Genomic DNA, 23591 nt, shown 5'->3' with positions numbered 1-23591 from the left:
CTGCACTGAGACAATGTACTCTCAGATAAATGACATCTCCCTGCATTGAGACAATGTACTCTCAGATAAATGACATCTCCCTGCACTGAGACAATGTACTCTCAGATAAATGACATCTCCCTGCACTGAGACAATGTACTCTCAGATAAATGACATCTCCCTGCACTGAGACAATGTACTCTCAGATAAAATACATCTCCCTGCATTGAGACAATGTACTATCAGATAAATGACATCTCCCTGCACTGAGACAATGTACTCTCAGATAAATGACATCTCCCTGCACTGAGACAATGTACTGTAAGACATAATTAGCGTTGCAAAGGGAGGGTATATTACTGGAAACTTTCAACATGGACCAGTAAACTACCAGAACATTGGGATTCTTTCAAGGATTTTATGTAATCTATCACAAGACTGACCGAAAAGACAGAATACACCACATGGAAATGACAGCTACTGTGACTATATATACCCCTGGGTAATTAAGACTATATACACCCCTGGGTAATTAAGACTAAATATACCCCTGGGTAATTAAGACTAATTACACCCCTGGGTAATTAAGACTAAATATACCCCTGGGTAATTAAGACTAATTACACCCCTGGGTAATTAAGACTATATATACCCCTGGGTAATTAAGACTAAATATACCCCTGGGTAATTAAGACTAATTACACCCCTGGGTAATTAAGACTAAATATACCCCTGGGTAATTAAGACTATATATACCCCTGGGTAATTAAGACTAAATATACCCCTGGGTAATTAAGACTAAATATACCCCTGGGTAATTAAGACTATATATACCCCTGGGTAATTAAGACTAAATATACCCCTGGGTAATGAAGACTATATACACCCCTGGGTAATGAAGACTATATACACCCCTGGGTAATTAAGACTAATTACACCCCTGGGTAATTACGACTATATACACCCCTGGGTAATTAAGACTAATTACACCCCTGGGTAATTACGACTATATATACCCCTGGGTAATTAAGACTATATATACCCCTGGGTAATGAAGACTAAATATACCCCTGGGTAATTAAGACTAAATATACCCCTGGGTAATTAAGACTAAATATACCCCTGGGTAATGAAGACTATATATACCCCTGGGTAATTAAGACTAAATATACCCCTGGGTAATTAAGACTAATTACACCCCTGGGTAATTAAGACTAAATATACCCCTGGGTAATGAAGACTATATATACCCCTGGGTAATGAAGACTATATATACCCCTGGGTAATGAAGACTATATATACCCCTGGGTAATTAAGACTAAATATACCCCTGGGTAATTAAGACTATATACACCCCTGGGTAATTAAGACTATATACACCCCTGGGTAATGAAGACTATATATACCCCTGGGTAATTAAGACTAAATATACCCCTGGGTAATTAAGACTATATACACCCCTGGGTAATTAAGACTATATACACCCCTGGGTAATGAAGACTATATATACCCCTGGGTAATTAAGACTAAATATACCCCTGGGTAATTAAGACTATATACACCCCTGGGTAATGAAGACTAAATATACCCCTGGGTAATGAAGACTATATATACCCCTGGGTAATTAAGACTAAATATACCCCTGGGTAATTAAGACTATATACACCCCTGGGTAATTAAGACTATATACACCCCTGGGTAATGAAGACTATATACACCCCTGGGTAATGAATACTAAATACACCCCTGGGTAATGAAGACTAAATATACCCCTGGGTAATTAAGACTATATACACCCCTGGGTAATGAAGACTAAATGAAGTGTTTGATCTGTCAAAATCTACATGTGGTGTACTGACTGAAGGAAGCCATAATGACTGAAATGTCAATATATTTATACTGGAAAACAAATCAGCCAAGATTTCCCTCTTCTTCTTCTGAAGAGAACCGCAAATAGCCTTGCCATCGTCTTCTACAGTGGAGAAATGTGTACCGTAGAAACTGTACTGTACTGTCAAAATGGCTGACGACCACGTGTCACACCAGATCACTGTTTCCCTTTAGGTACATGAGTCTCAACAACAGACGTATCATCAACTCAACTCTCCTGTCTTCCTCTGTAGTCTGGAGTGATACACTGTACACCCGTCTGAACAAGTCTCGTCATAATAACCCTCTGACAGAGTTACGGCCTAACCTCACCTCTCAGGTCAACCTGTCACGCAGGCAGCCAGCCAGGCACGCAACAGCAGGCAGGCAGCACGCCTGGATTCAAACATAGTTCGTAATCATTTCAAATACCGTTTTTTTTTTATGCTTGATTGAGCTTGCCTGTTGCACTAAACCCTATGTCATTGTGGAAAAAGTACAAACCCCACCCATCGGCACTCCAAGCAAACTTCAAAGTATCTGAAAGATGTTGAATAGTATTTGAACCCAGGTCCAAAACAGGCTGTGTTCCTGGCTGTGTTCCTGGCTGTATTCCTGGCTGTGTTCCTGGCTGTGTTCCTGGCTGTGTTCCTGGCTGTGTTCCTGGCTGTGTTCCTGGCTGTGTTCCTGGCTGTGTTCCTGGCTGTGTTCCTGGCTGTGTTCCTGGCTGTGTTCCTGGCTGTGTTCCTGGCTGTGTTCCTGGCTGTGTTCCTGGCTGTATTCCTGGCTGTATTCCTGGCTGTGTTCCTGGCTGTATTCCTGGCTGTGTTCCTGGCTGTGTTCCTGGCTGTGTTCCTGGCTGTGTTCCTGGCTGTGTTCCTGGCTGTATTCCTGGCTGTGTTCCTGGCTGTGTTCCTGGCTGTGTTCCTGGCTGTGTGCTCCTGTTTTCCATGTCAATAACAACCTGCCTGCAATGTGACTAAGATAGTTACAACCTCTCATACACTACCTCTCTCTCTGTCTTCCCTCTCATACCCTACCTCTCTGTCTGTCTTCCTTCTCATACCCTACCTCTCTTTCTGTCTTCCCTCTCATACCCTACCTCTCTCTCTGTCTTCCCTCTCATACCCTACCTCTCTCTCTGTCTTCCCTCTCATACCCTACCTCTCTGTCTGTCTTCCCTCTCATACCCTACCTCTCTGTCTGTCTTCCCTCTCATACCCTACCTCTCTCTCTGTCTTCCCTCTCATACCCTACCTCTCTCTCTGTCTTCCCTCTCATACCCTACCTCTCTCTCTGTCTTCCCTCTCATACCCTACCTCTCTGTCTGTCTTCCCTCTCATACCCTACCTCTCTCTCTGTCTTCCTTCTCATACCCTACCTCTCTTTCTGTCTTCCCTCTCATACCCTACCTCTCTCTCTGTCTTCCCTCTCATACCCTACCTCTCTGTCTGTCTTCCCTCTCATACCCTACCTCTCTTTCTGTCTTCCTTCTCCGTCCGTCCGTCCGTCCGTCCGTCCGTCCCTCTCTCTCTCTCTCTCTCTCTCTCTCTCTCTCTCTCTCTCTCTCTCTCTCTCTCTCTCTCTCTCTCTCTCTCTCTCTCTCTCTCTCTCTCTCTCTCTCTCTCTCTCTCTCTCTCTCTCTCTCTCTCTCTCTCTCTCTCTCTCTCTCTCTCTCTCTCTCTCTCTCTCTCCCCTCTCTCTCTCTCGCTGTCTGTCTCTCTCTCTCCTTCTTTCTCACCTCTCTCTCTCGCTCTCCCCCCCCTCTCTCTCTCCATCTCTCTGTCTCTCTCTCTTTCTCTCTCCCTCTCTGTCTCTCTTTCTCTCTCCCTCTGTCTCTCTCTTTCCCTCTCCCTCTCTCTGTCTCACCTCTCATACCAATCTCTCCCATAACACCCTGAATGAAAGGTGAGGGCTAAACTAGTGCAGTCAGAGTCAGTGAGAGAGCGTGCACGTGCACATGCACACCTGTTGCTCTCTATGCATATCAGTGTAAAGACGTGGTTCACACAGGGTTCACAGCTGGTATGGATGGTATCACTATGATCAGTATTAGGCCCCCAACACACAACAACAGCTGTTAACTGTACAGAGTAGATAGAGGACCAAATGGAACTCTATTCCCTCTATAGAGCACTACTTTCAACATGAGCCCTATATAGAGCACTACTTTCAACATGAGCCCTATATAGTGCACTACTTTCAACATGAGCCCTATATAGAGCACTACTTTCAACATGAGCCCTATATAGCCCTCTATAGTGCACTACTTTCAACATGAGCCCTACATAGAGCACTACTTTCAACACGAGCCCTATATAGAGCACTACTTTCAACATGAGCCCTATATAGTGCACCACATTCAACATGAGCCCTATATAGAGCACTACTTTCAACATGAGCCCTATATAGTGCACCACATTCAACATGAGCCCTATATAGAGCACTACTTTCAACATGAGCCCTATATAGAGCACTACTTTCAACATGAGCCCTATATAGTGCACTACTTTCAAAATGAGCCCTATATAGTGCACTACTTTCAACATGAGCCCTACATAGAGCACTACTTTCAACATGAGCCCTATATAGCCCTATATAGTGCATAACTTTCAACATGAGCCCTCTATAGAGCACTACTTTCAACATGAGCCCTCTATAGTGCACTACTTTCAACATGAGCCCTATATAGTGCACTACTTTCAACATGAGCCCTTTATAGGGACTAACACTATAAGGACTAGGGTGCCACTTGGGCCCAGAGTACAGATTACTGAACGTGCTGTCCTGCCCCTGTTCCTCTTTCCGTTCAGACATGACCCCCCCCCCCCCGTCTCATTCAGGGAACTGGAAAAGTGTTTACGGCTCTTCTGTTGACAAGAACCTCAGCGTCTGTCCTAGAACAACCCATCGGCCCCTTCCTCACCCCTTCCTCCGAAAAACCTCCCTCCCTCTCACTTAATGAACCCTGAACCCTCCCTCCCTCCCTGCTCCTGGCAACAATTTGCACAGAGTACAACCAGAAGCGCCTCTAGCCTTTCGGGGGCCGGAAGTAAGATATAGGGGCGGGGCCTACCCACCTCACGTGCAAAACACTTTAGCACCCCCCCCCAGTGGGTTAACTGCCTTGTTCAGGGGCAGAACGACAGATTTTTACCTTGTCAGCTCACACTCTAACCACTAGGCTACCTGCTGGTTACTGGCCCAACTCTCTAACCACTAGTCTACCTGCTGGTTACTGGCCCAACGCTCTAACCACTAGTCTACCTGCTGGTTACTGGCCCAACTCTCTAACCACTAGTCTACCTGCTGGTTACTGGCCCAACACTCTAACCACTAGGCTACCTGCTGGTTACTAGTCCAACACTCTAACCACTAGACTACCTGCTGGTTACTGGCCCAACACTCTAACCACTAGGCTACCTGCTGGTTACTAGTCCAACACTCTAACCACTAGGCTACCTGCTGGTTACTAGTCCAACACTCTAACCACTAGACTACCTGCTGGTTACTGGCCCAACACTCTAACCACTAGGCTACCTGCTGGTTACTAGTCCAACACTCTAACCACTAGTCTACCTGCTGGTTACTGGCCCAACGCTCTAACCACTAGTCTACCTGCTGGTTACTGGCCCAACTCTCTAACCACTAGTCTACCTGCTGGTTACTGGCCCAACACTCTAACCACTAGTCTACCTGCTGGTTACTGGCCCAACGCTCAAACCACAAGGCTACCTGCTGGTTACTAGTCCAACACTCTAACCACTAGACTACCTGCTGGTTACTGGCCCAACACTCTAACCACTAGTCTACCTGCTGGTTACTAGTCCAACACTCTAACCACTAGGCTACCTGCTGGTTACTAGTCCAACACTCTAACCACTAATCTACCTGCTGGTTACTAGTCCAACACTCTAACCACTAGTCTACCTGCTGGTTACTAGTCCAACACTCTAACCACTAGTCTACCTGCTGGTTACTAGTCCAACACTCTAACCACTAGTCTACCTGCTGGTTACTAGTCCAACACTCTAACCACTAGACTACCTGCTGGTTACTAGTCCAACACTCTAACCACTAGGCTACCTGCTGGTTACTAGTCCAACACTCTAACCACTAGACTACCTGCTGGTTACTAGTCCAACACTCTAACCACTAGTCTACCTGCTGGTTACTAGTCCAACACTCTAACCACTAGACTACCTGTCACCCTAAAAATCAATGGGGGTCCCCTGGAGGTCAGGGCCCCTGGGCACATCATTTGATGATGAATTACCTCACCTGGTAATGTAGAAATGTTATCTGACACATGGGCTAATTGATTGAAATTGCACCTTGTGTATTTGTAGATACTGTAGGCAGAGGAGCTACTGACCGGAACATGGCATGACATCACAATGAAACCAGTAGTAGTTCTGGAACAGTGTTCTAGAATGTTTATAGTGTTCTAGAATGTTTATAGTGTTCTAGAATGTTTATCAGAGTTCCAAACTAGAACAGAACAACGAGATACAAACAGGGAAGCATTAGGACTGTGCCCCAAATGGCACCCTACGCCCTTATATAGCGCACTACTTTTGACCACGGTAGTGCGCTACAAAGAGAACGGGGGGTTCTATTTGGGACTACGCGCTCTGCTCAAAAGTAGTGCACTGTGTAGGGTTTAGGGTGTCATCTGGGACTCAACCATGAACAGTCCGTGTGTCTGGTCTAGCTAGCCTCAACGTGTGGTGGTGTGCTGTGTTCCTCTCTATAGTAAACAGAGACCGGTAGAAACCTGTCTGGGACACGAAGGTCACAAACACTACAGCTATCAAGGAACACTGAACAACACAGATCTTCCCATTGATTGTGCTAAATGGGAGAATAGAGGCAACAGGTAACCAGATCGCTTATGAAACCAGCAGTTTGACACAAAATGGTGGTCAAAAAGAGATAGAGATCCTATATTTCTACGAGACAGATAATAGACCCACGGATACAGTATGAATACAGTAGTTTGACACAAAATGGTGGTCAAAAAGAGATAGAGATCCTATATTTCTACGAGACAGATAATAGACCCACGGATACAGTATGAATACAGTAGTTTGACACAAAATGGTGGTCAAAAAGAGATAGAGATCCTATATTTCTACGAGAGAGATAATAGACCCACGGATACAGTATGAATTCAGTAGTTTGACATAAAATGGCGGTTATCAAACGCAGCAACTGTCAAAACAAGCCTTGAGACCACCTGTAAAGGCAGTACGGCTGGGTGATTCCATAGCTGGCTGCCTTTACAACCCTTTGTCTAAAAGAAAGGCCAGGAACTCGTCTCAGAACACAGCGACAGGATCCAACGGCAACTAAATAGCAGGGTAGGCCGTCATTGTAAAGGGTAGGCCGTCATTGTAAAGGGTAGGCCGTCATTGTAAAGGGTAGGCCGTCATTGTAAAGGGTAGGCCGTCATTGTAAAGGGTAGGCCGTCATTGTAAAGGGTAGGCCGTCATTGTAAAGGGTAGGCCGTCATTGTAAAGGGTAGGCCGTCATTGTAAAGGGTAGGCCGTCATTGTAAAGGGTAGGCCGTCATTGTAAAGGGTAGGCCGTCATTGTAAAGGGTAGGCCGTCATTGTAAATTAAATAAGAATTTGGTCTTAACTTATTTGCCTAGTTAAAAAATAAACAAATAAAATTGATTTTGTTAGTTCGACAAAGTTGAAATAAAAAATAGCAGCGATATTTCGAACGGGAGTCCCTGGTGGGAGACAGGACAGAACATGTTCGTTCCATCCCAACAGTAGCACACGGGATTCAACTGAATAAGGGTTTGATGATGAGCTGATTAGTTGAATCAGGTGTGTTAGTGTTGGACTGGAACAAAAAGAAAAGAGCATTACTGTCTGTGTTAACCAGGGCTGTAAGTCTCTCCCTCACCGGCAGCACAGATGGCTCCTTTCATTTAGTCAGCGCTGCCCTCTGGTGGCGATGATGTGTATTTACACCCCACTACCAAAACACAATGACTTCTTTCATTTAGTCAGCGCTGCCCTCTGGTGGCGATGATGTGTATTTACACCCCACTACCAAAACACAATGGCTTCTTTCATTTAGTCAGCGCTGCCCTCTGGTGGCGATGATGTGTATTTACACCCCACTACCAAAACACAATGGCACAGATTTTTTCATTTTATTTTTTATCTTTATTTAACCTTTATTTAACTAGGCAAGTCAGTTAAAAAGAAATTCTTATTTGCAATGACGGCCTAGGAACAGTGGGTTAACTGCCTGTTCAGGGGCAGAACGACAGATTTGTACCTTGTCAGCTCAGGGATTTGAATTTGCAACCTTCCAGTTACTAGTCCAACACTCTAACTACTAGGCTACCCTTCCACCTCTACACTCTAACCACTAGGCTACCCTGCCGCCTCTCCACTCTAACCACTAGTCTACCCTGCCGCCCCTCCACTCTAACCACTAGTCTACCCTGCCACCTCTCCACTCTAACCACTAGGCTACCCTGCCACCCCTCCACCCCTCCACTCTAACCACTAGTCTACCCTGCCGCCCCTCCACTCTAACCACTAGGCTACCCTGCCGCCCCTCCACTCTAATCACTAGGCTACCCTGCCGCCCCTCCACTCTAACCACTAGGCTACCCTGCCGCCCCTCCACTCTAACCACTAGGCTACCCTGCCGCCCCTCCACTCTAACCACTAGTCTACCCTGCCGCCCCTCCACTCTAACCACTAGGCTACCCTGCCGCCCCTCCACTCTAACCACTAGGCTACCCTGCCGCCCCTCCACTCTAACCACTAGTCTACCCTGCCGCCCCTCCACTCTAACCACTAGTCTACCCTGCCGCCCCTCCACTCTAACCACTAGTCTACCCTGCCGCCCCTCCACTCTAACCACTCGGCTACCCTGCCACCCCTCCACTCTAACCACTAGGCTACCCTGCCGCCCCTCCACTCTAACCGCTAGGCTACCCTGCCGCCCCTCCACTCTAACCACTAGTCTACCCTGCCGCCCCTCCACTCTAACCACTAGGCTACCCTGCCGCCTCTACACTCTAACCACTAGGCTACCCTGCCAACCCTCCACTCTAACCACTAGGCAACCCTGCCGCCCCTCCACTCTAACCACTAGGCTACCCTGCCGCCCCTCCACTCTAACCACTAGGCTACCCTGCCGCCCCTCCACTCTAACCACTAGGCTACCCTGCCGCCCCTCCACTCTAACCACTCGTCTACCCTGCCGCCCCTCCACTCTAACCACTAGGCTACCCTGCCGCCCCATCCACTCTAACCACTAGGCTACCCTGCCACCCCTCCACTCTAACCACTAGTCTTCCCTGCCAACCCTCCACTCTAACCACTAGTCTACCCTGCCAACCCTTCACTCTAACCACTAGTCTACCCTGCCGCCCCTCCACTCTAACCACTAGTCTACCTGCCGCCCCTCCACTCTAACCACTAGTCTACCCTGCCGCCCCTCCACTCTAACCACTAGGCTACCCTGCCAACCCTCCACTCTAACCACTAGTCTACCCTGCCGCCCCTCCACTCTAACCACTAGGCTACCCTGCCAACCCTCCACTCTAACCACTAGTCTACCCTGCCGCCCCTCCACTCTAACCACTAGTCTACCCTGCCGCCCCTCCACTCTAACCACTAGGCTACCCTGCCAACCCTCCACTCTAACCACTAGTCTACCCTGCGGCCTCTCCACTCTAACCACTAGGCTAGCCTGCCAACCCTCCACTCTAACCACTAGGCTACCCTGCCGCCCCTCCACTCTAACCACTAGTCTACCCTGCCGCCCCTCCACTCTAACCACTAGTCTACCCTGCCGCCCCTCCACTCTAACCACTAGGCTACCCTGCCAACCCTCCACTCTAACCACTAGTCTACCCTGCCGCCCCTCCACTCTAACCACTAGTCTACCCTGCCAACCCTCCACTCTAACCACTAGTCTACCCTGCCAACCCTCCACTCTAACCACTAGTCTACCCTGCCAACCCTCCACTCTAACCACTAGTCTACCCTGCCAACCCTCCACTCTAACCACTAGTCTACCCTGCCGCCCCTCCACTCTAACCACTAGTCTACCCTGCCACCCCTCCACTCTAACCACTAGTCTACCCTGCCGCCCCTCCACTCTAACCACTAGTCTACCTGCCGCCCCTCCGCCCCTCCACTCTAACCACTAGTCTACCTGCCGCCCCTCCACTCTAACCACTAGGCTACCCTGCCAACCTTCCACTCTAACCACTAGTCTACCCTGCGGCCTCTCCACTCTAACCACTAGGCTAGCCTGCCAACCCTCCACTCTAACCACTAGGCTACCCTGCCGCCCCTCCACTCTAACCACTAGTCTACCCTGCCGCCCCTCCACTCTAACCACTAGTCTACCTGCCGCCCCTCCACTCTAACCACTAGTCTACCCTGCCGCCCCTCCACTCTTACCACTAGTCTACCCTGCCGCCCCTCCACTCTAACCACTAGGCTACCCTGCCGCCCCTCCACTCTAACCACTAGGCTACCCTGTCGCCCCTCCACTCTAACCACTAGTCTACCTGCCGCCCCTCCACTCTAACCACTAGGCTACCCTGCCAACCCTCCACTCTAACCACTAGTCTACCCTGCCGCCCCTCCACTCTAACCACTAGTCTACCCTGCCGCCCCTCCACTCTAACCACTAGTCTACCCTGCCAACCCTCCACTCTAACCACTAGTCTACCCTGCCGCCCCTCCACATTAACCACAACCTCATTAGTCAGCAACAGTGTTGAAGGAAATAGAGGCTTTAAGATAAAATGGCCTCGTTCATTTCAGTGGAAGGCAGGGGAAATGCTGATTGGGCCAACTTAGTGTAAAGCAGGAAATGATAAAATAGTATATGTACATCTAAAAATAGTTTTAAATAACTGCAGCTGTTTATATAGCCTGGCTTTAGTCATATTTGCTATACCACAGAAATAAAACAAGCATAGAAAACCAGCAATGCTGGGAAGGACAAAGAGTCATATTGTTATTATAAGGGAGAGAGAAAAAAGGAGTCTCTGTCTCTCACACTCTCTCTCTCTAGTCTCTCTCTCTCTCTCTAGTCTCTCTCTCTCTCTCGTCTCTCTCTCCCCCTCTTGCTCTCTAGTCTCTCTCTCGCTAGTCTCCCTCTCTCTCTCTCTCTAGTCTCCCTCTCTCTAGTCTCCCTCTCTCCCTCTCTCTCTAGTCTCCCTCTCTCTCTCTCTCTAGTCTCTCTCTCTAGATAACAGACTGTATGTCTGTCTACCTGCTTCATCTGCATAACAGACTGTATGTCTGTCTACCTGCTTCCTCTAGATAACAGACTGTATGTCTGTCTACCCGCTTCATCTAGATAACAGACTGTATGTCTGTCTACCTGCTTCCTCTAGATAACAGACTGTATGTCTGTCTACCTGCTTCATCTAGATAACAGACTGTATGTCTGTCTACCTGCTTCCTCTACATAACAGACTGTATGTCTGTCTACCTGCTTCATCTAGATAACAGACTGCATGTCTGTCTACCTGCTTCCTCTGCAGAACAGACTGTATGTCTGTGTATGTCTGTCTACCTGCTTCATCTAGATAACAGACTGTATGTCTGTCTACCTGCTTCATCTACATAACAGACTGTATGTCTGTCTACCTGCTTCCTCTACATAACAGACTGTATGTCTGTCTACCTGCTTCATCTAGATAACAGACTGTATGTCTGTCTACCTGCTTCCTCTGCAGAACAGACTGTATGTCTGTGTATGTCTGTCTACCTGCTTCATCTAGATAACAGACTGTATGTCTGTCTACCTGCTTCATCTACATAACAGACTGTATGTCTGTCTACCTGCTTCATCTAGATAACAGACTGTATGTCTGTCTACCTGCTTCCTCTAGATAACATACTGTATGTCTGTCTACCTGCTTCCTCTAGATAACATGGAGATTAGGTTTGAGCAGTAGGAATCAGTGGAGGCTGGTTGGAGGAGCTATAGGAGGACGGGCTCATTGTAATGGCTGGAATGGCATAAAAGGAACGGAGTCAAACGTGGTTTCCATATGTTTGACGTGTTTTATAGTGTTCTATTGATTCCATTCCAGCCATTACAATGAGTCCGTCCTCCTATATCTCCTCTCACCAGCCTCCACTGGTAGGAATCCACTTTAAGACATCTTCAGACACCTTGATATAAACGGGATATATTTCCGGACATCCTCAGTTACCTAAGCAGTCCCGGTACACTATTTAGGACATCCTTAGTCACCTTATGGAGCCATGGTATACGTTTTAGGACATCCTCAGTCACATTAGGGGTTACGGTATACATATTAGGACATCCTCAGTCCCCTTAGGGGTTACGGTATACATATTAGGACATCCTCAGTCACATTAGGGGTTACGGTATACATATTAGGACATCCTCAGTCCCCTTAGGAGTTACGGTATACATATTACGACATCCTCAGTCCCCTTAGGGGTTACGGTATACATATTAGGACATCCTCAGTCCCCTTAGGAGTTACGATATACATATTAGGACATCCTCAGTCACATTAGGTGTTACGGTATACATATTAGGACATCCTCAGTCCCCTTAGGGGTTACGGTATACATATTAGGACACCCTCAGTCAACTTCCAGTCGTCTGTCTTACCTTGTTCTTGGTGCTGGTCCTTCTGCTCCATGGACACCAGGGCAGAGAAGTGAGCCTGGTCGTAAGCTAGGACCAGGGGGGAGCAGTGGCACAGGTTAGGAGGCACCTCCAGGGGCAGGTACAGCCCTCCAAACGGGATGGGGGCAAATGCTGGGGGAGGGGAGAAGAGGTCAGGCAGTTAGAGGTTGAGATGAAAGACCCAGTCTGAAAGTTCTCCGTTTGGCCCATCTAGGAATGAGAGTAGTTCGATTTATGCAAATGAGTCTTACCAGAGCAATCTGTCTAAAGAGTTGGGCCAGCTTTTGGACGCCATGTTAGTGCCTTTGAGCATTCCGTATATCCATTTACGACAAGAATTTGAAATCTTGTACATAGTATTGTTAAAAATTCCTGAGAATGATGTGAACCGCTATCGGTCCATGTTGCCCATGGTGAGCTAAAATGGCTGCCATGCAATGTAATACCATATAAACACATCATAATGCAGAAACCTAAAATGTCCTCTCGAACTCTCTAGATACGTGACTCTGAGTCGGACCGTTCTTCTTCTTTGGGTTTTGTGAGCAGGTACGTCTGTGGTGTGAATATGTAATAATAATAATAATTAATAATAATAATAATAATTAATAATAATAATAATAATTCAGAATAATAATACTAATAATTAATAATAATAATAATAATAATAATAATAATAATATTAATAATAATAATAATAATAATAATAATTCATAATAATACTAATAATAAATAATGAATAACAATAATAATAATTAATAATAATAATAATAATTAATAATAATAATACTAATTCATAGTAATAATAATTAATAATAATAATAATAATAATAAATAATAATTAATAATAATAATTACTAGTAATAATACTAATTAATAATAATAATAATAATTCATAATAATAATAATTCATAGTAATACTAATTCATAATAATACTAATTCATAATAATACTAATTCATAATAACAATACTAATTGATAGTAATAATAATTAATAATAATAATACTAATTAATAATAATAATAATAATAATAATAATAATAATAATAATAATAATAATAATACTAATTAATAATAATAATACTAATTCATAATAATAATTAATAATAATAATAATAATTCATAATAATAATAATAATAATAATTAATAATAATAATACTAATTAATAATAATAATTAATAATAACAATAATAATTAATAATAATAATAATAAATAATAATAATAATAATAATAATAATAATTAATAATAATAATAATAATAATAATACTAATTAATAATAATAATACTAATTCATAATAATAATTAATAATAATAATAATAATTAATAATAATAATACTAATTCATAATAATAATAATAATAATAATAATAATAATAATAATAATAATAATTCATAATAATAATAATTCATAATAATAATAATAATAATAATAATAATAATAATAATAATAATAATAATTCATAATCATTTTGGTGGACACTTATATTTGTCCTATTTCACACATCGTACAAGTGAGTATTAATACATGTGTAAATTTGATGATGATTATTTATTAATTGTTGCTTTTTCCAACTCCCCCTGAGACCACCTGGAAGAGTGGGGTCACGGCCAGGGACTGCCATTATTAACGGTGACCCTCAGGCAATGAGGGTTAAGTGCCTTGCTCAAGGGCACATCAGCAGATTTTTCACCTTCTCCTGCTCTGGGATTCGAGCATATTCCTGAGGCTCTGAGCACCTAGCATCTAGCCACAACTACAATGGGTCTCTGCAGTACATAGCATCTAACCACAACTACAATGGGTCTCTGAGCACCTAGCATCTAGCCCCAACTACAATGGGTCTCTGCAGTACATAGCATCTAACCACAACTACAATGGGTCTCTGCAAGATGTAGCATCTAACCACAACTACAATGGGTCTCTGCAAGATGTAGCATCTAGCCACAACTATAATGGGTCTCTGCAGTATGTAGCATGGTGTGTGTACTCACCCTCTCCCCCTGAGTCCAGTAGCATGGTGTGTGTACTCACCCTCTCCCCCTGAGTCCCGTAGCATGGCGTGTGTACTCACCCTCTCCCCCTGAGTCCCGTAGCATGGCGTGTGTACTCACCCTCTCCCCCTGAGTCCCATAGCATGGCGTGTGTACTCACCCTCTCCCCCTGAGTCCTGTAGCATGGCGTGTGTACTCACCCTCTCCCCCTGAGTCCAGTAGCATGGCGTGTGTACTCACCATCTCCCCCTGAGTCCAGTAGCATGGCGTGTAGCATGGCGTGTGTACTCACCCTCTCCCCCTGAGTCCAGTAGCATGGTGTGTGTACTCACCCTCTCCCCCTGAGTCCTGTAGCATGGCGTGTGTACTCACCCTCCCCCTGAGTCCCGTAGCATGGCGTGTGTACTCACCCTCTCCCCCTGAGTCCCGTAGCATGGCGTGTGTACTCACCCTCTCCCCCTGAGTCCAGTAGCATGGTGTGTGTACTCACCCTCTCCCCCTGAGTCCCGTAGCATGGCGTGTGTACTCACCCTCTCCCCCTGAGTCCCGTAGCATGGTGTCAGCCACCACTATGATTGGTCGACGCAGCACGTGAGCCAGGACAAACACATGAAACTCCTCCAGACTCTCATACACAGGGTCCTCTGAGTTATCCACCCTGCGTCAAGACACAACCCCTGTCAGACACTACTGATCTACTGGGTAAACATTTTAAAATTATATACCTCTAATTTTGGCTGATATTTGAATGTCAAGTGTGTGTGTGTGTGTGTGTGTGTGTGTGTGTGTGTGTGTGTGTGTGTGTGTGTGTGTGTGTGTGTGTGTGTGTGTGTGTGTGTGTGTGTGTGTGTGTGTGTGTGTGTGTGTGTGTGTGTGTGTGTGTGTGTGTGTGTGTGTGTGAGACATCAACCAGACACCATCATAACTGATCTGATATTGACCTATAGACACCATCATAACTGATCTGATATTGACCTATAGACACCATAGTCAGGGCTTTATAGAGACATCAACCAGACACCATCATAACTGATCTGATATTGACCTATAGACACCATCATAACTGATCTGATATTGACCTATAGACACCATCATAACTGATCTGATATTGACCTATAGACACCATCATAACTGATCTGATATTGACCTATAGACACCATAGTCAGGGCTTTATACAGACATCAACCAGACACCATCATAACTGATCTGATATTGACCTATAGACACCATAGTCAGGGCTTTATACAGACATCAACCAGACACCATCATAACTGATCTGATATTGACCTATAGACACCATCATAACTGACCTGATATTGACCTATAGACACCATCATAACTGACCTGATATTGACCTATAGACACCATAGTCAGGGCTTTATCCAACAGACACCATCATATCTGATCTAGTAGTTGACCCATGCAGTCTCAATACTGCTATCAGTTGTTTGGTGCTCACTGCTCTCAGTTGTGTGTGTGTGTGTGTGTGTGTGTGTGTGTGTGTGTGTGTGTGTGTGTGTGTGTGTGTGTGTGTGTGTGTGTGTGTGTGTGTGTGTGTGTGTGTGTGTGTGTGTGTGTGTGTGTGTGTGTGTGTGTGTGTGTGTGTGTGTGATTGTGTGTGTGTGTGTGTGTGTGTGATACTCACCCTCCGGTATTGTTGTTATTCTTGCTGCTGTGTGTACGCGGTTCACTAGAAGCTAGTTTCAGCAGCTCGTTCCATTCTCTCTCCCATTCCTCCTCCGTGTACACCAGCCCTGACTGAGGAGAGAGAACATAGAGGTTACACACACACACACACACACACACGTCAAATGTTGATCTTGCTGTTGATGGCATAGGGCCTCATTTGGAGGGGGTACAGGGCCTCATTTGGAGAGGGTACAGGACCTAATTTGGAGAGGGTACAGGGCCTCATTTGGAGAGGGTACAGGACCTAATTTGGAGAGGGTACAGGGCCTCATTTGGAGAGGGTACAGGGCCTCATTTGGAGAGGGTACAGGGCCTCATTTGGAGGGGGTACAGGGCCTCATTTGGAGGGGGTACAGGGCCTCATTTGGAGGGGGTACAGGGCCTCATTTTGTGTGGGTACAGGGCCTCATTTGGAGAGGGTACAGGGCCTCATTTGGAGAGGGTACAGGGCCTCATTTTGTGGGGGTACAGGGCCTCATTTGGAGAGGGTACAGGGCCTCATTTGGAGGAGGTACAGGCCCTCTTTGGAGGAGGTACAGGGCCTCATTTGGAGGGGGTACAGGGCCTCATTAGGAGGGGGTACAGGGCCTCATTAGGAGGGGGTACAGGGCCTCATTTGGTGGGGGTACAGGGCCTCATTTGGAGGGTGTATAAGGGCCTCATTTGGAGGAGGTACAGGACCTCATTTCATAAATGCACTGGGTGGAGCCTGAGCCCTTTCTAATACATCTCCTGTCTCCTACAGCACTGGGGCCGGTGTGTGTGTGCGTGTGCGTGTGTGTGTGCGTGTCCTACGGCCCTTTCCGGTCTAAATGAGTCAGCAGACATTGAACAGCAGGTGTTGACTGAGCAGAGCATGGCACCACTAAGACAACGTACGTCTTCACAGCCACCCGGGGTGTGTGATCAAGTGGAGAATCAAATCACAACACAAAGACGTTGGCCCAGCAGAACAGCAGCAGAAGCCCAGCACAAGTCAACAGGTAATTAGCGAGGCTACTGTACGTGCTGTGAATATATGCAGTACAAGTAAACAGGTTTCTGCTTTACACTGAAATCCCCCCCCCCTCTCTGTCCACCCCACCCATAGGGTTGTTAACCAGGACCCATAGGGTTGTTAACCAGGACCCAGAGGGTCATAACCAGGACCCATAGGGTTGTTAACCAGGACCCAGAGGGTTGTTAACCAGGACCCATAGGGTCATAACCAGGACCCATAGGGTTGTTAACCAGGACCCAGAGGGTTGTTAACCAGGACCCATAGGGTTGTTAACCAGGACCCATAGGGTTGTTAACCAGGACCCATAGGGTTTTGACCAGGACCCATAGGGTTGTTAACCAGGACCCATAGGGTTGTTAACCAGGACCCAGAGGGTTGTTAACCAGGACCCAGATGGTTGTTGTTAACCAGGACCCAGAGGGTTGATGACCAGGACCCATAGGGTTTTGACCAGGACCCATAGGGTTTTGACCAGGACCCATAGGGTTTTGACCAGGACCCAGAGGGGATTTGACCAGGACCCATAGGGTTTTGACCAGGACCCATAGGGTTTTGACCAGGACCCAGAGGGTTGTTGTTAACCAGGACCCAGAAGATTGTTGACCAGGACCCATAGGGTTTTGACCAGGACCCAGAGGGTTGTTGTTAACCAGGACCCAGAAGGTTGTCAACCAGGACCCATAGGGTTGTTGTTAACCAGGACCCAGAAGGTTGTTAACCAGGACCCAGAAGGTTGTTAACCAGGACCCAGAGGGTTATAACCAGGACCCATAGGGTTGTTAACCAGGACCCAGAAGGTTGTTAACCAGGACCCAGAAGGTTGTCAACCAGGACCCATAGGGTTGTTGTTAACCAGGACCCAGAAGGTTGTTAACCAGGACCCAGAGGGTTTTGACCAGGAACCATAGGGTTGTTAACCAGGACCCATAGGGTTGTTAACCAGGACCCAGAGGGTTATAACCAGGACCCATAGGGTTGTTGACCAGGGCCCATAGGGGTTTGACCAGGACCCAGAGGGTTGTTGACCAGGACCCATAGGGTTTTGACCAGGACCCAGAGGGTTGTTGACCAGGGCCCATAGGGTTTTGACCAGGACCCAGAGGGTTGTTGACCAGGACCCATAGGGTTGTTGACCAGGGCCCATAGGGTTTTAACCAGGACCCAGAGGGTTGTTGACCAGGACCCATAGGGTTGTTAACCAGGACCCATAGGGTTGTTGACCAGGACCCATAGGGTTTTGACCAGGACCCATAGGGTTGTTGTTAACCAGGACCCAGAAGTTTGTTGACCAGGACCCATAGGGTTGTTGTTAACCAGGACCCAGAAGGTTGTTAACCAGGACCCATAGGGTTGTTGTTAACCAGGACCCAGAAGGTTGTTAACCAGGACCCAGAAGGTTGTTAACCAGGACCCAGAGGGTTATAACTAGGACCCAGAGGGTTGTTAACCAGGACCCATAGGGTTGTTGACCAGGACCCAGAGGGTTGTTGACCAGGACCCAGAGGGTTGTTGTTAACCAAGACCCAGAAGGTTGTTAACCAGGACCCAGAAGGTTGTTAACCAGGACCCAGAGGGTTATAACTAGGACCCAGAGGGTTGTTAACCAGGACCCAGAGGGTTTTGACCAGGAACCATAGGGTTGTTAACCAGGACCCATAGGGTTATACCCAGGACCCAGAGGGTTGTTAACCAGGACCCATAGGGTTATAACCAGGACCCATAGGGTTTTCACCAGGACAACAGCATTACTCAGCACTAGAAGAATCATTTTATCACAGGGTTGATTATTGCCATAATGTGTCCATGTTGGGGAGGTTATTGAGGGGAAGGGGGGATGATATCAGATGAATGTATCACCATGTTGGGGAGGTTATTGAGGGGAGGGGGATGATATCAGATGAATGTATCACCATGTTGGGGAGGTTATTGAGGGGAGGGGGATGATATCAGATGAATGTATCACCATGTTGGGGAGGTTATTGAGGGGGATGATATCAGATGAATGTATCACCATGTTGGGGAGGTTATTGAGGGGGAGGGGGATGATATCAGATGAATGTATCACCATGTTGGGGAGGTTATTGAGGGGGAGGGGGATGATATCAGATGAATGTATCACCATGTTGGGGAGGTTATTGAGGGGGAGGGGGATGATATCAGATGAATGTATCACCATGTTGGGGAGGTTATTGAGGGGAGGGGGGATGATATCAGATGAATGTATCACCATGTTGGGGAGGTTATTGAGGGGAGGGGGATGATATCAGATGAATGTATCACCATGTTGGGGAGGTTATTGAGGGGGATGATATCAGATGAATGTATCACCATGGGGATGATGATATCAGATGAATGTATCACCATGTTGGGGAGGTTATTGAGGGGGAGGATATCAGATGAATGTATCACCATGTTGGGGAGGTTATTGAGGGGAGGATATCAGATGAATGTATCACCATGTTGGGGAGGTTATTGAGGGGGAGGATATCAGATGAATGTATCACCATGTTGGGGAGGTTATTGAGGGGAGGATATCAGATGAATGTATCACCATGTTGGGGAGGTTATTGAGGGGGAGGGGGATGATATCAGATGAATGTATCACCATGTTGGGGAGGTTATTGAGGGGGAGGGGGATGATATCAGATGAATGTATCACCATGTTGGGGAGGTTATTGAGGGGGAGGGGGGATGATATCAGATGAATGTATCACCATGTTGGGGAGGTTATTGAGGGGGATGATATCAGATGAATGTATCATCATGTTGGGGAGGTTATTGAGGGGGATGATATCAGATGAATGTATCACCATGTTGGGGAGGTTATTGAGGGGAGGGGGATGATATCAGATGAATGTATCACCATGTTGGGGAGGTTATTGAGGGGGATGATATCAGATGAATGTATCACCATGTTGGGGAGGTTATTGAGGGGGAGGGGGGATGATATCAGATGAATGTATCACCATGTTGGGGAGGTTATTGAGGGGGATGATATCAGATGAATGTATCACCATGTTGGGGAGGTTATTGAGGGGGATGATATCAGATGAATGTATCATCATGTTGGGGAGGTTATTGAGGGGAGGGGGATGATATCAGATGAATGTATCACCATGTTGGGGAGGTTATTGAGGGGGAGGGGGATGATATCAGATGAATGTATCACCATGTTGGGGAGGTTATTGAGGGGGATGATATCAGATGAATGTATCACCATGTTGGGGAGGTTATTGAGGGGGAGGGGGATGATATCAGATGAATGTATCACCATGTTGGGGAGGTTATTGAGGGGAGGGGGATGATATCAGATGAATGTATCACCATGTTGGGGAGGTTATTGAGGGGGAGGGGGATGATATCAGATGAATGTATCACCATGTTGGGGAGGTTATTGAGGGGAGGGGGATGATATCAGATGAATGTATCACCATGTTGGGGAGGTTATTGAGGGGGGATGATATCAGATGAATGTATCATCATGTTGGGGAGGTTATTGAGGGGATGATATCAGATGAATGTATCACCATGTTGGGGAGGTTATTGAGGGGAGGGGGATGATATCAGATGAATGTATCACCATGTTGGGGAGGTTATTGAGGGGGAGGGGGGTGATATCAGATGAATGTATCACCATGTTGGGGAGGTTATTGAGGGGAGGGGGGATGATATCAGATGAATGTATCATCATGTTGGGGAGGTTATTGAGGGGGATGATATCAGATGAATGTATCACCATGTTGGGGAGGTTATTGAGGGGGAGGGGGATGATATCAGATGACTGTATCACCATGTTGGGGAGGTTATTGAGGGGAGGGGGATGATATCAGATGAATGTATCATCATGTTGGGGAGGTTATTGAGGGGATGATATCAGATGAATGTATCATCATGTTGGGGAGGTTATTGAGGGGGGATGATATCAGATGAATGTATCACCATGTTGGGGAGGTTATTGAGGGGGATGATATCAGATGAATGTATCACCATGTTGGGGAGGTTATTGAGGGGAGGGGGATGATATCAGATGAATGTTTCACCATGTTGGGGAGGTTATTGAGGGGGATGATATCAGATGACTGTATCACCATGTTGGGGAGGTTATTGAGGGGGGATGATATCAGATGAATGTATCACCATGTTGGGGAGGTTATTGAGGGGGATGATATCAGATGAATGTATCATCATGTTGGGGAGGTTATTGAGGGGAGGGGATGATATCAGATGAATGTATCACCATGTTGGGGAGGTTATTGAGGGGGAGGGGGATGATATCAGATGAATGTATCACCATGTTGGGGAGGTTATTGAGGGGAGGGGGATGATATCAGATGAATGTATCACCATGTTGGGGAGGTTATTGAGGGGGGATGATATCAGATGAATGTATCATCATGTTGGGGAGGTTATTGAGGGGAGGGGGATGATATCAGATGAATGTATCACCATGTTGGGGAGGTTATTGAGGGGAAGGGGGGATGATATCAGATGAATGTATCACCATGTTGGGGAGGTTATTGAGGGGGGATGATATCAGATGACTGTACGTGTCAGGTGGGACTATTTGTTTGCTGTCTAGATGTATTCATTTTGACTATGTTGTGCAATGTGTGTGTGTATTGCACAGGAACAGCTGAGGCTGCTTTTGCCTTGGGGGGAACCAGAAATACCCCTTTCATACCCAGACAAAGATCACACTAACACACCATGCCAGCTCCTTTAGAGCAGCTGTTGGCGTGTCTGAAAGACGCTGGGGTTATCACTCCTGCATTTCCACAGAGCCTGTACCCAAAATACAGGTATCAGGTCTGAGTGAATGGTTCTCTACAGGTATCAGGTCAGTGTGAATGGTTCTCTGTAGGTATCAGGTCAGGTTGAATGGTTCTCTACAGGTATCAGGTCAGTGTGAATGGTTCTCTACAGGTATCAGGTCAGTGTGAATGGTTCTCTACAGGTATCAGGTCAGTGTGAATGGTTCTCTACAGGTATCAGGTCAGTGTGAATGGTTCTCTACAGGTATCAGGTCAGTGTGAATGGTTCTCTACAGGTATCAGGTCAGTGTGAATGGTTCTCTACAGGTATCAGGTCAGTGTGAATGGTTCTCTGCAGGTATCAGGTCAGTTGTGTGAAGGAGGTTTGGGCTGTTGGTGGTCAGGACTGGAGTTGGGCTGTTGGGGGTAAGGAGGATGGTTCTGTTGGGAGGTATGGAGGACAGGAGTTGGGCTGTGAATGGTTCTCTGGGGGTATCAGGACTCAGTTGGGCTGTTGGGGGTACTGGAGGAATGGTTCTGTTGGGGGTACAGGAGGACTGGAGTTGGGCTGTTGGGGGTACAGGAGGACTGGAGTTGGGTTGTTGGAGGGACTGGAGTTGGGCTGGGGGGTAGGAGGACTGGAGTTGGGCTGTTGGGGGTACAGGAGGACTGGAGTTGGGTTGCTGGGAGGACTGGATGGAGTTGGGCTGTTGGGGGTACAGGAGGACTGGAGTTGGGCTGTTGGGGGTACTGGAGGACTGGAGTTGGGTTGTTGGGCTGTTGGTAGGGAGGACTGGAGTTGGGCTGTTGGGGGTACTGGAGGACTGGAGTTGGGCTGTTGGGGGTACAGGAGGACTGGAGTTGGGTTGTTGGGGGACTGGAGTTGGAGTTGGGCTGTTGGGGGTACAGAGGACTGGAGTTGGGCTGTTGGGGGTACTGGAGGACTGGAGTTGGGCTGTTGGTGGTACTGGAGGACTGGAGTTGGGCTGTTACTGGAGGAATGGAGTTGGTTGGACTGGAGGACTGTTGGGCTGTTGGGGGTACAGGAGGACTGGAGTTGGGGGTGTTGGAGGACTGGAGTTGGGCTGTTGGGGGTACAGGAGGACTGGAGTTGGGCTGTTGGGGGTACAGGAGGACTGGAGTTGGTTGGGCTGTTGGGGGTACAGGAGGACTGGAGTTGGGCTGTTGGGGGTACTGGAGGACTGGAGTTGGGCTGTTGGGGGTACTGGAGGACTGGAGTTGGGCTGTTGGGGGTACTGGAGGACTGGAGTTGGGCTGTTGGGGGAGGACTGGAGTGGAGGAGGACTGGAGTTGGGCTGTTGGGGGTACTGGAGGACTGGAGTTGGGCTGTTGGGGGTACGGGAGGACTGGAGTTGGGCTGTTGGGGGTAGTGGAGGACTGGAGTTGGGCTGTTGGGGGTAGTGGAGGACTGGAGTTGGGCTGTTGGGGGTACTGGAGGACTGGAGTTGGGCTGTTGGTGGTACTGGAGGACTGGAGTTGGGCTGTTGGGGGTACTGGAGGACTGGAGTTGGGGGTTGAGGACTGGAGTTGGGCTGTTTACATACTGGAGTTGTACTTAGGTTGGAGTCATTAAAACTAGTTTACATACACTTAGGTTGGAGTCATTAAAACTA

General features: G+C 47.0%; 1 protein-coding gene across 1 annotated transcript in view; it reads right to left on the bottom strand.

Moving 5' to 3' along the window:
• LOC124019500 (OTU domain-containing protein 7A-like) overlaps nt 1-23591 on the bottom strand; it is a 76689-nt gene that overhangs the window by 31691 nt on the left and 21407 nt on the right. Inside the window, 3 exon segments of the mRNA XM_046334855.1 lie at nt 12505-12654; nt 15048-15175; nt 16163-16275. Of these exon segments, the coding sequence (XP_046190811.1) occupies nt 12505-12654; nt 15048-15175; nt 16163-16275 (391 nt within the window).

The sequence above is a fragment of the Oncorhynchus gorbuscha genome, unplaced genomic scaffold, assembly GCF_021184085.1.
Source record: "Oncorhynchus gorbuscha isolate QuinsamMale2020 ecotype Even-year unplaced genomic scaffold, OgorEven_v1.0 Un_scaffold_611, whole genome shotgun sequence".
Taxonomy (NCBI): domain Eukaryota; kingdom Metazoa; phylum Chordata; class Actinopteri; order Salmoniformes; family Salmonidae; genus Oncorhynchus; species Oncorhynchus gorbuscha.
The sequence above is the reverse complement of the archived record's forward strand: the minus strand, read 5'-3'. Positions and strand labels throughout refer to the sequence as shown.